This window comes from Artemia sp. Qi Xiang Cuo, chromosome 1, assembly GCF_049724085.1.
Source record: "Artemia sp. Qi Xiang Cuo chromosome 1, ASM4972408v1, whole genome shotgun sequence".
Taxonomy (NCBI): Eukaryota; Metazoa; Arthropoda; class Branchiopoda; order Anostraca; family Artemiidae; genus Artemia; species Artemia sp. Qi Xiang Cuo.
Window position 1 is genome coordinate 40,375,867 of NC_142794.1, and position 15,873 is coordinate 40,391,739.

Below are 15,873 nucleotides of genomic sequence, written 5' to 3' on the forward strand. Positions count from 1 at the left end.
ATCAAAACAAAGTCCCCCATCATAGCCTGACCCTGTTTGTCAAGGTCTTATGCGTGTCCCGTGCTGATATCAGAGTCCAAACTTTTGTCTAACTGAGGGTTTTCTAGTAAACTGTCAGAAATCAAATAAACTTGGACAAACTATGGGAATTTTCTCTTCAAAATCTCCGACTTCTTACTTCTGGCAGTTTGATTATCATCTGGAACAGTATCATCTGAGTCAGAGCCGCCGTTGTCTCTAGCACTAGTCGTCTGCTTCCCTTTCTTTTCTTCACTCCTCTTGGCTGTGGCATTTATAACGTCTTCAGACGAGATACCTTTTCCTGGTGTAATTTCCAATCTTCGACGCTGACGCTTTGGAGCGATACCATCTTTCCCATAGCGCATACGCAAAAAACATCTCTGTAACTGCTTGCCCGACAGTTTCGATAGCGTCACTTGTATTTGAGTCTTCCCTGGGTATTTTTGCAATGACAGCATCTTTGTTTATGGGAAATACTGAACAAGCCTTGAATCCATTTTTATAGTCTCTGCAGATGTTTCCCTCCCCAATCTCATCCCATAGTCGAGCGATTTGGGTCTCAGAGTACTCTTTAGAAACTGTGGATTTGTTTGGATAGCGCATCTTATATTCTGCTAGGACCTTCTGCCATACGTGTTTCATTTTGATAACTGTCAAAGTCATCCCCAAAATACTTTTTCTCCAAGGGGTGAAAACTCACCTATCTCCATCCTTTTTAAGGTAAATGCCTAAATACTTACTGGGTGGTTTTCCGATCATATTTACAAGCCTACTAATACCCACAACAAAAAAACAATCACCTGTTCTTTCGTGGTAAGACAAATTTTCAGTACCCCTAAATATAACGAACACTACTTACTTTACGCAATCAGTTCATGAACAGACACTATTTACTTGATGGACGCCATTTCCACACTGACTGACGAAGAGAATTTAGAGAGTTATCTAGAATTTTCTCAGATTTTTTCGTCTCACCAGCTGTCGTCAAAAGTCAAAAGAAACATTTTTCTATGGTTGTGTCAATATCACCCCTGATTATCAATCTCACCCCAGTTGAAGGTACATTGAAATTTGTCTATAAAAGCATTTTTCCAAACTGGAATCCCTGAGGCTGTATACGTGGTATTTATTGTTTACATTTTTATCCTGCACCACATAAAAATCTGATATATCTATATTTGATATATAGAGTTGGTTAGGTTAGGTATTTAATATAATGGGTTCTGGGCGGCCTGCTTTCCATAATTTTTTTTTTTGTAGTTTCCATGATTAATTACAAAAGTATTATATTTTCATCATATCTTGGTATATTTCATTACCATTAACTTAACTTCACTTCTTGAGTGTGTTCGTTATATCATGCAAGTACCAAAAATATGAACAATAAATTTTTTTCCACCCAAAACTTACAACCCAAGGTTGCAAAGAAAATTGAGAACTGTCTATTGCGTATGTTTTTGCATGTCTTAAATAAGAAAAAATAAAATCCTCATTGTCAACAGAATTGGTTGAAAAGAACGAGCGAATATCTGTTTTTTCAGTTTTTTATGATTTCCTACACCATAAAGTCCTATTTTAGTAACTTGTGGTGTCCCACAATCGACTTTTCTAGACCAAAAAATGAAAGGAACAGTAAATAGGAACAGTAAAATCTCATATCATCCCAAAATTCTTAGCCCAAAGTGACGCCGAAAATTGAGAATTTACTGCTGATAAATTTTTTCAGTTCTTGAATAAAGAAAAGTGATCCCCCTTGTCACAAAGAATCGATTCATCTTCTTGTCGAGAAAGAAATTCACATATTACCGATATATGCATAACAACAAAAAACATAAAAAAACACATTCTTCCCTTAGTAAGATTGATGGCCTAAAAAAAAAACAGAGAAAGAGGTAGTAAAAGTAAATCAAACCATAACAAAGAGAAAGAGCATTCTGATGTCTTTAGGTTGATCATTCCACTGAAATCAGGAAGTACGAAACGGCGCAGACATAGCAAAAACTAAAATTAAATAAGAGAACAAAGGTGCCACCATCCTCTTATAACCATCTCGAGGATAAAAATATGCAACACCATGGTTTTGTTACCAACACAAAAATTAAAAGTTGACCTAACTTTGGAAAATCAATCTTTACGAATATGAAAATAAGAGTCATAACAAATATACCACCAAGTCATATGAAAGAATGATCAATCTGTAATCTGCCATCAATCAACCATCAATCTGTATCTATAGATCTAACTTATCCCTTAAAATCTCCACCATCGGTTTGTAAGTGCCAAAGAATTGACAGCCCAGTGCCACGGCTAAAATTGTGTTCCATGCTCTTGAAGATACCACGAAGGGGTTAAAATCAGACTAAAGGCAAGGTGTGATAGGAACTCCTATGCTGTCAGAACATTGTAGGTACCGTAGTATGACAATCTGTCTGATCCATAAGTTGGAAACTGGAAGAAAATTGTAAGTTTACCATGTATGTGTGTAAAAGTAAAATACTCAAGAGAGGTTTGACAGCAGATGAATTTGCAAGCTTCACTATTAGTCTGTCTTTCTCATGAAGAGATGTTATACTCTACAAATTTGACTGGAAAGTAGACATCCACGTGGTCAGACTGTTAGAAGTGCATGATTGAATCAAAGTGAAGAAAAGAAGTAGAATAGACCCTGCAATTTTTACTTCAGCTCATGTAGGATGCCCAGATTTATGGCAATATTCAGTTTTACTGACATTGAGATCAAGAAGAATTGAGAGGAAGCAGACTTAGCCACTTTTATGTCTAAGGAAAGTATAACATGAATTACTATCATTTGGATACCCGGACAAGCTATAAAGAATCATTAAAAAAGAAATAAATAATACTTAGATTCTGGAAACATTAAGAGCCAAATAGTTCACATCAATCCATACAATGCTACCGTAGATAGACTTGATGTCTTGACTGATGTCTCCAGCGAGACATCAACGTCTTTACTGTCATCAACAAATTAAACTAGGCTGTTATCAGAATCTGATATGAATCCCGATTTACCAGTACGAGAGGGGTAACAAAAATGGCAATAAAATTTTGGTATACTCAAATTTGTTGCATAGCATAGATCATTGATATGAATAAAAATGCATTAGGTCTAGGATAATTCCTTTTGGGACGTCAAATACAACTTTAAAGTGATTTAGGAGGACTTTCGCCCACCAAATATTCGTACCTGAGATATATAAGCAAAACCAAGAATGAGCAGTGGCTAGGGGCTCCAAAAATAATATTGTACACCAAGGAAATTAATGCCTTCTTTATGTAAAAAACAAACAAACAGTTACTGTTATCCCATAATCTAAGGCTAAGTGAATGAAACTAAGAAGCAAGTAACATGCATGGTCAGTCAAGTGAGCAGAACGAAACCCAAACTGAAGTCGAAGTTCTGTGTAAAGAGAGTCTGTGAGTCTTGGTAGGATGGTGTATTCAAAGATCTTGCTTAAGACTGATAAAAAATAGATTTGTCTGTAGACTGACTGGGTGCTTCTTGAACCATCTTAAAAAAAAGTATTAACTTGGCAATTTTAAGCGCTTCTGGGAACCACCTTTATTAATTTTCTTAAGAAAAGTATTACCTGAGTCCCTTCTGCCATCTTAAATTGTTCTTGAACCACTTTAAAAAAATGTTACCTGAAACCTTTTAAGTTCTTCTTGGAATCATGTTAAATGGTTCTTGAACCACCTTAAATAAAAGTATTACCTAAGCCCCTTTTATGAATGGTTCTTGATGAGAGTATATGTTGTCTCAGCAACCCTGTTATGTACAAACGTCGTCGGCAGCGTACAAAATCAAAGGATTCCAGCGAGAGAGTCCGATTACGCGGAAGAATCATTCAAAACATTTAAATTGGAATCACCCATGGCAACCCTATCACATGGCTGGTTTTGTACCAAATTCATAGTTTCAATAATGTTCTGTAAGAAATTTTTGGAATAGAGTCATTTGGAGCGTGGCAAACAACCCCAGATAACCAATTGTTTTTCTTGAGACAGAAATTTATTTAAGCAGTGACTTGTAAACTCCTCCATTTCGAGAAAGATCCTTACGAATAGAATATACAAATAAATCTGACAGATAAAGAGCCTTTCCTTTCCTATTTGAGCACCGCTAAGAAAAAACATCTGGAATATATAGGAGCGCTAAATATTGCTATATTTTGGAGCGCAAATATATAAACGCTTCCTATAGACTTGAGAATATGCGCTAGTCCCCGTCCTGCAATAATTTCAATGATTTAAATCATATGAAAATTGCAACTTGGAATATCACAGCGTTAACAAATAATTATTATATCGACGTTGTTGACTCGTGGATTCAAGTACAAGAACTGGACTTGTTACGGGTCTCGAACTCAAAACCTATGCGTAGGAATCATGAAATAGGACGATATAGAATTTATTTACTAAGGCGGGAAGGATGGGGCACATAGACAGGGAGTAGGGTTCATGATGAATGAGGAAGCTGCTAAATCTTGTTCAGGTTGGAAAGGCACTAATAATAGAACGCTAGCCTAGATTAATAATGCATCCTAGACTAGTTAAACACGGTGTAGGAAAAACAAACAGTAACGGCTATAGATTGCTGCAATTTTGTAGGTATAACAATCTAGTTATAACCAGTAGAGTATTTGGCCATATAATGGCCCATAAGGTAATGGTATTCGCAATGGTAACACAGCTGATCCAATTGATAATGTTATTGTAAACCGAAGACTGGAAGGATCAATACAAAGTACTAGGGTATTAGGAGTGCTGTTATTGACGTTAAAAGTAAAGGACGCCATGCAGTAGTGTCTAAGATTTATTTAAAGCTTTTATTTAGGAGGGTTAACTACCAACCGAAAAGTTTTCACGTAGATAGACTCCAGACCGAGAATTTGAGAGAAACTTTCCACGAACATTCGAATGCTAAACTGGAGAGTTTAAATTTTGACAAAGTAGAAAATAGATAGAATATTTTTTAGGAAAATAGTCTGTGACGTCACTGACGGTGACGTAAGGAAGAAAATTAGGAACGCAGCTAGGAATATTAGTGAATATGCTTTATAATTAATAGATAGAAGTTGAATAGAAGTAGGAGTTGAATTGAAATTATCAAGTATTTTGGGCAATAGGTTGCATCAAGACTGGGGTGGGTAATTGTAGACAGAGAAAAGCCAAGACCAGATAGTCCAAGTAATTGAGAGGCAAATGTTTCAATGGCTGAGGCACGGGTAAATGGCAGGAGTTGAATTGAAGTTATCAAGTATTTTGGGCAATAGGTTGCATCAAGACTGGGCTGGGTAATTGTAGACAGAGAAAAGCCAAGACCAGATAGTCCAAGTAATTGAGAGGCAAATGTTTCAATGGCTGAGGCACGGGTAAATGGCAGGAGTTGAATTGAAGTTATCAAGTATTTTGGGCACTAGGTTGCATCAAGAATGGGCTGGGTCCTTGTCTACATATAAAAGTCAAGACCAGATAGGCCAGGTACTTGAGAGGCAAATGTTTTAATGGCTAAGGCACGGGTAAATGGCAGGAGTAAAATGGCAGGAGGAGCCCCACAAGAATAGGGGCCTGTAAAAGAATTATTTGAGTGATAGGTCGTGTAAAATTAAAAGTAATGTAAAGACAGTGGAGAAAGCATTAAAATGCTTTCTTTTAAAAAGGAGATGTGAAGTGGAGACCATGGATAAAACTGCCAAAAATCTGCTAGATGCAGCCAACCGGGGTTAGCTGCATAGTAAAGTTTTGTACTGGCATGCTAATAAATTGAGAGGTGATAACTAATCTAGCCTTTTCCAGTTAAAGACAGGAACAGGGTCATAATTAGTGATAAGGAAAGAGCTAAGGAGAGATGGGTAGGACATTCTGAGAATGTGCTGAACTATTAAAGAGTTACAGAAAAAAAATATGGAAAAGAATAAAAAAGTTTGTGACACTTTGGACGTGAAGTAAGGGTTATTCTGTGAGGAAGATTTAGTGACAGTACTAAAATGATTTAAAAATAATAATCCCCTAGGGGCTGATAGTGTGGTAAGTGAGTTTTTTAAATATGATAGTTATGACGTTAGAAATAAGAAACTGAAAATTATGAATGTAGTTTTTGAAAAACGGGAAGTACAGAGCAATCTTAGGAAAACTGTAATTAAGCCCCTCTACAAAAAAGAGTAATAGCAGCGTGTGCGTTTATTATAGAAGCGTTTGTGCTTTTTTTCTGTGGATAGCAAATTACTTAGAATAAAGATACTTTTTTTACTTAGAAATGCTGAAGATAAAGTTTTAATAGAAAAACGGCAGGGTTTTAGAAAGGGCAAAGGTTGTGCCAACCAAATTTACACTCTTAGATTAATAATTAGGAAGAGCAAACACCGTTAAACACGTCAAAAGTTGTCAAACACCTTTAGTCCTCAGTTTTAAAGATTATGAGTTAGCGTTTTATTCAGCTGATAGAAGAGCTTTAGCGAAAGTCTTATCCTTGTATGATATACTAGACATGTTGTATGAGAATAACATTGCTGCGGTTAAGTTAGGAAATGAGGTTAGTAGCTGGTTTCATATTAATCAGGAGTTAATCAGGAGTTTCCTGCTTAATCGGGAGTTAAGCAGGGTTGCACTCTATCCCCATTAATATTTATCATTTTGATGGACCTTGTCTTAAATAGAACACCAAGGGAATGGGAGAACACGGAATCACGTGGAGAAGTAAAACTCTTAGGGACTTAGATTATGCTGATGATTTAAGCATCCTAGGTGAAAGTGTTAGCAAAATGAATTAAATTTTAGAGGTTTTGTGAGTTCAGGGTGCTAGAACTATTTTAAAAAATAATGTTAAGAAGACTAAGCCGGTAAGGCTATGAATAAGTGAAGATGAAAATTTGATGAGGGATAACGAGAAGATTCATAAAGTAGACAGCTTCACTCACCTAGGTAATATTATTAGTAAGGACAGTAGGTGTAGTGACGATGTAAAAAGTAGAAAATCTAAGGCCTAGGGTATTTTTCACTGTTAAAAAAGTTGGGAAGGATAGGAAAATTAGTGAGCGCATCAAGATTAGAATATTGGAAGCTGCAGTGATGACAGTGGGAAGAAAAAACGTAGGAAGATTCGCTAGATGTTTTCCAGAGAAATTCTGTACGGATTGCTTTGGGTATCCGACTGACTAATCGTATAAGAGCCAGTTGGTTGTGCGAAAAGGCTGGTTTAATCCTGCTTTCTTAGACTATAATGAGAGAATGGATGAGATGACTAGGGCACGGTCTGTTGATGAAGGATGTCAGATTGACCAATATTATCTATGTCAGCCAACCGTCTAGGGACAAACGAAAAGTAGGTTATCCCTGGTTGAGACTGGAATATATTGTAATGAAAGATTTAAGGGAAATAGGAACTTTTTGGGAGGCTGTTAAGAGGGAGGGTTTATATAGGTTGGGACGGAAGAGGTGCTGCAGTGCTGCAGTGAGTTGTTAGTATAGTAGTAGTAGAATCACCAGAGCTATTTAAAAATGTCTCACTCAGATCAACAACATTTTATTGCAAATCATCTATTAAAATCCTGACTTGGTTAAATGACTAGATTAGTCGTCCAAGTATTTAGCTTTAGTACCGTCAGCCCACCATCCTGTCCAACACGAACAAATATGTTGCAAAATTACTATTTAAATGAGAAAAATTAATTTTTCAATATTTATTTAAAAATTGATTTCTCATTTTACTATTTAGCGTAAATGAGAAAAATGGTTTTTGTCACATCATCTATGGACCAATCATATTTTTTGACAACCCTTCAACACCTAGCTGCTTTCTTTCTACATAATGAAGTGAGTTTAATAAAACAATGAAATTGCTGGACCATTATGAGTAATCAATTAAAATATACTTTGTTCGACTCCGCAAGAACCCGAACACTTCCAACTTGACGAAAACGTGATAGCCAAAATAAGCAATAGAAGAGAAAAGATTTACTGCTAGCAAGAAAAATATGGAAAGAAAAAAGCACTAAAACCAAGGTGAATGGTCATTCACGAATTAAACAGGATATTCATTCTTCTTAGAAACCATTGGCACAAAAACAGAAGAAGAAAAAATGATTTTGAAAAAATCACAAAAATGTATAAGAATTAAAAAAAAATCGCACGAGATGAAGAACCAAATAAGTCTTGGTTTAGTCATCACTGCCAAGACACAAAAAGAGTATTTTTTTTTTCATTTAATACTGTCCCACTGAAATTTCTAAGTTTTGTAACATTTGTATTGCCACAAAAGACTTATCTAGACAAAAAAAAAACTCTCAACTATAGGTTTTTATCAACCGAAAACTTACAACTTTAAGCTACGAAGAAAAGCAATAATTTATTATTGCAAATGTTTTCTATGTCTTCAATAAAGAAAAAAATCTTCTTTTTTAAAAGAAATTTCAAGTTTTTCTGAAACAAAAGGAGCTAAAGTTTTTTTTTTTTTTTCAGCTTCTATGCAGTCCTGCCCAAATTTTGTAAATTTAGTAGCCTTTGAATTATCGCAACCAATCTGTCTACACAAAAACAACTATAAATGAAAAAAAAAATGAACCCAAAATTTGCAACATAAAGCTGTGCAGAAAAATGGAAGAAGGAAAAACTTCCATAGTTCAACTAGCCAACAGTTTGTTCGCAATTTGATTACACCATCTTGCAAGCGCCTCTAAAAGGAAATTGAAGGCACAAGTCAGCAAAATGCTGAGCTAAAAAATTTTGCAATGGGATGAACGATATATTTAAAATAGCATGTAGTAATAAATAAAAGTAATAAATTGGAAGGAACAGGAAAAAATATTGCAATAAATGGTTCAAGAACTAGAATTTTTATACCAGTCCCGGTGTTTAATAAACAAAGTGTTTGTACTAATTTCTTTCATTTTAGGGCCCTTATATTGATTGGCTTAGCGTGGGCACTTTCTTCTATGTGGCTCATACCAGTTACTAGTTGGCATTTAATATTACAAAATGGCGTGCGAACAAAGAATCCAAAGACGTGCGATACAGAGTTTTCTGACCATGTGTCATTCAAGGTAATTCACAATTGTATACTCTAACTTAGATTCTATGTCCGTTGATGGTTCATAGGGTATTGGAAATTTTTCTCAATCTGTTCTAAAGCAGCTAAGCAGTGGCAGAGCCCTTTCTAGGGTTCGTGGTTCCCGGAGACAATTATTTATATTGGTTCCCTCCCCACTCAAATATAATAAAAAAATCCAAATCAAGGTGAAAAATTTGATCAAAGTCGGCAACCTTATATCCACGGCACCCCCCTCCCCAACCATGGCACCCACAATAGTTGCCCTGGTTGCCCCCCTCCCTTTGAAAGGCTCTGAGCAGTGGGAAGTTTTCCTATTCTTTAAATATCAATGCATCAGCCTTTCTAAGATGTTGATTACGGTATGTTTCTGTTGTGTTTTCTTGTTTTTTATCCGGTACACACCTTCATTCCATTTGAGAGAGGGGGCTTTTTGTGGGTTTAGTACTTGCTCCGAATGTGCTAACTTCTTTTTAGAACAGGCATGATAAGTGACTGGCCTTGAAAAAGATTCCCAAATTAATTTGTCAGGTATTGCTTTATCTATTGTGTTTTATGAGAAAGTTTACAATCCATTTTAATCGAAGTGTTTAATGGATATGATGGAATATAGTCAATAGTCGAAAAAATAAACTTTCCTATAAATCAAAATATTTGAGAAAAAGCGACAAATTATTGAAAGTTAATTTGAAAAAGATTTTAATTGTATTCGGTAATGAAACTTTGCAAACTATAATACTGAAACTCTATAATTCGAAACTATATATAGGGTACTGACTTTAGAATTTAGTAATATAGCCTGATGTAAAATAAACGGATTCCTGGAGTTTATATTACGGTTTTTTAGTTCTTGGTTTCGAATAACACTAAAACATGTTACTGTAGTTTAGAATGTATATTACTAGCTATTGATAGTACGACTAGGGAGATAATTAAGTTCTTTTGTAAGCCCGTGTCATTTTGGCATTTTGCTTAAATAAGAATAGTTTTTGCTTGAGTCTTTGAGAACTTTTCGTACTCCAATTGTTAAACGCACTCTGTTATATAGTGCTAGTTTGGTTAATGCTAATGAAATAAAATAGGATGAAGTTTAGAAAAAAATTTGGGCTATATATTTGCACATTAGGGGGGTGGGGGTAAAGCATAGCATATATTATTACGTAACCTAACCTAACCTAGGTACCTCACCCCCTAAACCCCAAAAAACAACAGTTTAAATATCGTATACGAAATGAAAACCACGCTATACATTGTATTACCCTATAGCAGTGTCTTGAATTAAACCTGTTTTCATGTGGTTTCCATTGCAGTATATAAAAGAGTGCGTTTAACATAGGTGTACCAACTTTAATTGTAAACTAAAAGCTATCAATTTAGTAGCTGGCGAAAGAGTCTCTTATAAATTAATATTTATTCTCTGCCAGCTACTTAAGGAGTTATCTACTTTTGAAATGACATCGGTTTTTCTAAGTTTTCAGTAAACCACTAGTTTTAATAATTTTATAAATATAGGAAAATATCACGAGTCAGGTTATTTGAGCTACTTTTATAGATATATGTTGTATGGGCTGAGAGTCAATAGTTCATGCTAGTTTTAAGTTTCAACTTCACTGTTCACTTTAATTAAAAAAACTAGGAGTTTTCCTAAATGAGGAGTTTTGGTTGTTTCTTTGATCGTTTTTCCCCTCTTTTTTTTTTAATACACAACGAACATAACAAAAAGTTCTTTGCCTAACTTAGGGAAAGATCTAATAATAGCGAAGTTGAAACTTAAAACAAATAAAAATTACTGCTTTGCAGATTATGCAACATATTTTTGGCAGAACTGTTTCAAATAAATTAGGTTATGGCATTTCCCTGGATTTGAGGAACTCCGAAACACTAGTGTTTTACTGAACTCTAAGCTTGTACTATTTTTTTTTTACAGGATCCACAAAGTAGTATCACAGTGTGATGTCACTGTGTGATACTGTGGATTTTTGTAAAAAATAGTAGGCCTATCCTATTTTAGTGCTATCGCTTTTACCCAAGCCACTCTTTCAGTATATCTCAGTATATCCCAGTATATTTTAGTATATCAGTATATTTCAGTTTATCTCCTGATGTACTGTAGATGCACTCTTACGCAAACTCAAATAAACACGGTATCTTTTGATTTACTTCTATATCTCTCTCTGCATTCCCTGTAAGTTTCAATTTAATTTCCTTAGACGTTCCTGAGATATTGTATTCTGGTCATTTTGACCACCTATATGCACATAGTTTCTTTTAGCTGTCCTGGAGATGTTGCAAACCCACTAATTTTAGTGCTATTACTTTTACATAAGAAAGATACTCTTTAAGATAAAATTTATGGACTTATTGTATGCTGATTTTTTTTACTTGATGGGTGATGTGCAGATATATAATATCATAAAACCTAAAAATATTCTTCTGTTAGCAGTTACTACAGTACAGTGACTATAAGGATCTCCTTTTGAGAAGAAAGATTGAAGTTCGAATAGCTCTGTGGTATTAAAATTTCTTTTCGATTCCGTTTCAAAGCCATTCATTCAATTTTTGACAATTTTTTGCCAGAAAAATAAATTTTATGTTAATTGTTCTTTTTCGTTAATTTCCCTTAAAATGAGCCCTTAAACAGCTCTCTACGATGTTCCAGTACCCCGTTAGCAACGGAGAAACCAAAAACGGAAAGAAGAAGACACATCAGTGCTGCCCATACAAAGAAGCGATTTTCCTTGTTGTTCAAGCCAGGGGACTGGACATTTCGTATGTAAAATTTCCAGCTATGGCAATTTCAATGGTGTATTTTTTATTTTGATCCAATTTGTTTTCAAAATAATTATTTTGGGTTAATATAAGCCAAGATTCGTCATTTACTAGGTAGCTGCTATCGCCACAACTACGAAGATGCTTTGGAAATAGAATAAGAGCTTCTTTTATTACAACTTAAAGAATACTGAATTATTATCAACCATAGTATAAGTAATCTTCCACTTAATGAGAAGAATTGGCACCTAACGTTACTGAAGTAATCTTTGTACTTCAAACTTTCTGTTCAAGTTTACTTTTTAACTGCTTTTTTACGAGATCGGTTTGTTTCAGTCTCAAGTTTTTAGCAGATATGGCTCCAGTTTAATGCCAATTTTATAGGAACCTCTATAAGAATATTATCTTGGAAAGTAAACTCTATCTCTATGAACATAAAAAAAATCTATAAAATTATTAAACAAGTCTTTTTATTCAACAAAACTAAAGAACGGTATTAAAACTTTAAAATCTGAAATATCCCGTATTTGAGGGGACTGTCCCCCTCAATCCCTCGCTTTATACTAAAGTTTTTTAGTGCTTTGGAAATACTTCTTATCAAACAGTTCGGAGGTAACTACTACTACTACTACTACTACTATTACTAACAACTCACTGCACCACCAAGCCACCCAAGGCCAACACAGCTACGCGCGCTCCTCCTCCATCACAATCTATTCAAAGCCTCCCTCTTTACTCCCTCCCCGGAAGTTCCCATTTCCTTTACATCTTTATACTAACTATAGATAAGAAACGACTTGGCTCAATAGCACCTGAATCTCTAAGAACGGAATTTTAATAACAATAGTTACTCCAAAAGAATTGACTTTTTTTGCCGATAAAATTCATTATGTTTAATGCTATCCATCCAAATCAAGGAGCCTAAGAAAATTTGCCTGCTCTTTGAAAAAAGGAAGAAAACCACCAAAAGGGAAAGAGATCTAGGTGAAAATCACACCATCAGATTCAGTATATCAGAGGACCTTACTATAGAGGTTTCAAGTTCCTATTTACGAAAATGCCAAATTTCCTTCTTTTTTTTTGCCAGAAGAAAGTCACAGATGCATGTTAATTTGAATTTTCTTTTCCACCTGGGTGATCGCATCGTACAAATGATCCTAGAAGATCGATAGAGGGCTTTTTGGAACGGAAATCAAAATAGGAAGTGGGCTACCCCTCGCTTCAAAATTATCTCTGTAAGTCAAAATTTAACTTTTTCACAGCAATGATTTGCCAAATTTATTTGCCTTAATTTTGTGAAAAAATCGTATGGGTGACGTCATATTTATGAGCACATTTAAAGAGCATGAATACTTTATTTTTGTCTCATGAGTGGTTGTATCATTTTAGTATCTATGACACATGCAAAATTACACATGAAATATAGGTAAACACAAAATATCAAGTATAATGAGTCTACCTACAAAAGGCGCTTTAAGCAGTTTCATAATACCTAGTGGACGTAAACGTAAATTAACAATTACTTAAAATGAACAAACTGGACCCTAAAACGGAACAATATCAAGAGGACCACCTGAGAAATGTAAGTTCACGGGTGAAAATGAACAACCTAGAGCATCAAATGTGACAAGACTAATCTGAGCAGCCAAGCTAAAGGGCATTGAATAAAAGTCTGAAGTTATGATAAACGAAAATGAAGAACAAAGAAACATATTGTTAAAATAATTGTGAAAACGAGAATTACAATAATCGAAAACAAAATTGAGGAACAAAGAAATATGTGGTTAAAAGATGAACGGCAGCTAGAATTACAATGGGTCGAAAATGAAAGTGAAAAAAAGAAAAGAAAACATGCGGTTACAAGACATGCGACAACGAGGATTAGGAAGGACGAATCAAAAACGAAAATGAAGAACAAAGAAATATGTGATTAGAAGAAACACCAGTGAAAATTACAAGCGACAATGAGAGTCAGAACGCATCACTGTGAAAGTGAAGCACAAAGAATTGTGTGGTTAGTAGACACTCAAAAGTGAGTATCAGAACGTGTCAAACACGAAAATGATGAACAAAAAATTGTTCTGTTAGAAGACAAGTGACAACGAGAATCAGAGCGAATCAAAATGAAGGTAAGGCAGAAAGAAATATTACGTTAGAAGAACAACGCCATCTCAATCTTTGACAAGCTGTGGCTCAAAACCAAGTACAAACCTATATAGACATAGTAAACTACGCAAGTGTTAATTAAAAGCCATTGGGACTCTTCAGAGTTATATGTATTCACTATGGAGTCCTCCATGTTCTCGAGGAAAGAGTAACCAATAAATTCATTTGGAGATTGACGCTTTCTTGGTCGAATTGCGTTGCCACCTCCACGATTTCCAAAAGGAATTGGTTTGGCCTTTTTATAGGACGTCGCTTGCTCTTTAAAGGCTTCCACAATCAAATCTAAAACTAATGTTTTGCTTTAGCTTCATTCAACGTAAGCGGTGATCGAACCATCACAGGTTAAAAGGTCAAAGTAATCTTCTGATTATTTATTCAATTCATAAAAAAAAGGATGAGTTTCACGTTTTTTAGATAGTGCATATAGGGCTCTCATCTTATGCAAATTGATTTTCATTGTATAATTTCCATTAAGATCGTGCCCTTTTGGGATGTTTTATTCCTGTTTCTAGAATTTTGTGAATTTTCATATGCTATTAGATTTTTACGGACAGCTTTGAAATTAATTATTTTGGATATTAAGGATTAGCATAAATAATAGATTGCGTTGTTATATATACTGTCGAAAAAACCTCGTTTTTCGAGCTACAGTTTATATTGACGAGGGTCACTGTTTAATTATAGTTTGTTCCATGAGCTGCTTCACCCAGGGCTCCCTTAAATGTGAAGAAGGGTTACTACTCCTTTTTTCAACCCCCATTTTTTTACATTCAAGTTTAGTTTCCGTAAAAGAATATTACGAGATTCATTATCATCACTTAAAAAAACATACCCCCTCCAAAAAATTTATAAGGAGGGGGGGGGGGGGTCTGAAATATCAAAATTAATTATAGGTCCAATATTTTCACGGTATTCAAGGCAAAATCTTTAAAAGAATCTTTTTTATCGGGATCTCGCTATGGAGGCCAGTAGGGGGGCAATGTCCCTGGGAAACAAGAAGTTATTTAATGTTGTATAACAATAGGAGAATAAGATCTATTACAATTTAAATCGTAGCGTAAAAAACACCTAGTAGCACTTACTCCCCCTCCTTCATCAATAAATTTGCTTGGGGACACTCATGCCCCCTTCTCTCTCCACCTTTGTAGCGGTAGATGCGGGAATGTAATCTTTTTTGTTATGCAGAAAAAAGCTTTCAGCAATAAGAGGGGTGTTTTAACCCCAAGTACTAGTGTTACACTCGGGGTCCAAAAATATTCTTGGGAATCAAGAGGCATTATAGATTAATTTATACCCCCTTCTTCTGTTAAACATCCTTCTTTGTTTATATGAAAGATAACGGAGCGTTAGAACTTTGGCCATAGAAACACACTTTTTGGGATCTCTGTCAAACTTCCTCCACCTATAAAAAGATTGACAAGACCTCCTCTAAAATGGCTTAGGCATAATTATACACCACAGTTCATAATGTTATCAAGCCTAAAAGAAATAAACTTAGTGAAAAGAGCCTATATAGTAAGTTTCTTTGCTAACCGTTTTTTCTTTTCTTTTTTTCTTTATTTTTTTAGTATGTGCATCTCTCGTAACTAATGCACCACCGGCTGGCAATACTGTCCCTGAAGCTGGAAAGCTGAGCATATATTTTTTGTATAATGCTAAAGCAATTGGCTATCTCTGAATTCTCATTTAATGTTGTTTTTTTTGGTACACTTTGGGCCAAAACAGTCATTTTTTGCCGCAAAATGGCTGAAAACATAACTTTGGTGTGGCACAATTCTTTTGCTACTTAAAAAGGTCGACAAAATTTTCAATACCCTTTATAAGAAAGCCTTCAGCTGATATTTTAGAACCAC

At 35.0% G+C, this 15,873-nt stretch overlaps 1 protein-coding gene across 1 annotated transcript in view; it reads left to right on the top strand.

Annotated features, from left to right (window-relative positions):
• The window catches only part of LOC148956308 (histamine H1 receptor-like), a 91,843-nt gene that overhangs the window by 53,479 nt on the left and 22,491 nt on the right, over nucleotides 1-15,873 (top strand). The window contains exon 4 of the mRNA XM_089094883.1: nucleotides 8,933-9,080. Coding sequence (XP_088951009.1) covers nucleotides 8,933-9,080 — 148 coding nt within the window. The remainder of the gene's footprint in view (nucleotides 1-8,932; nucleotides 9,081-15,873) is intronic.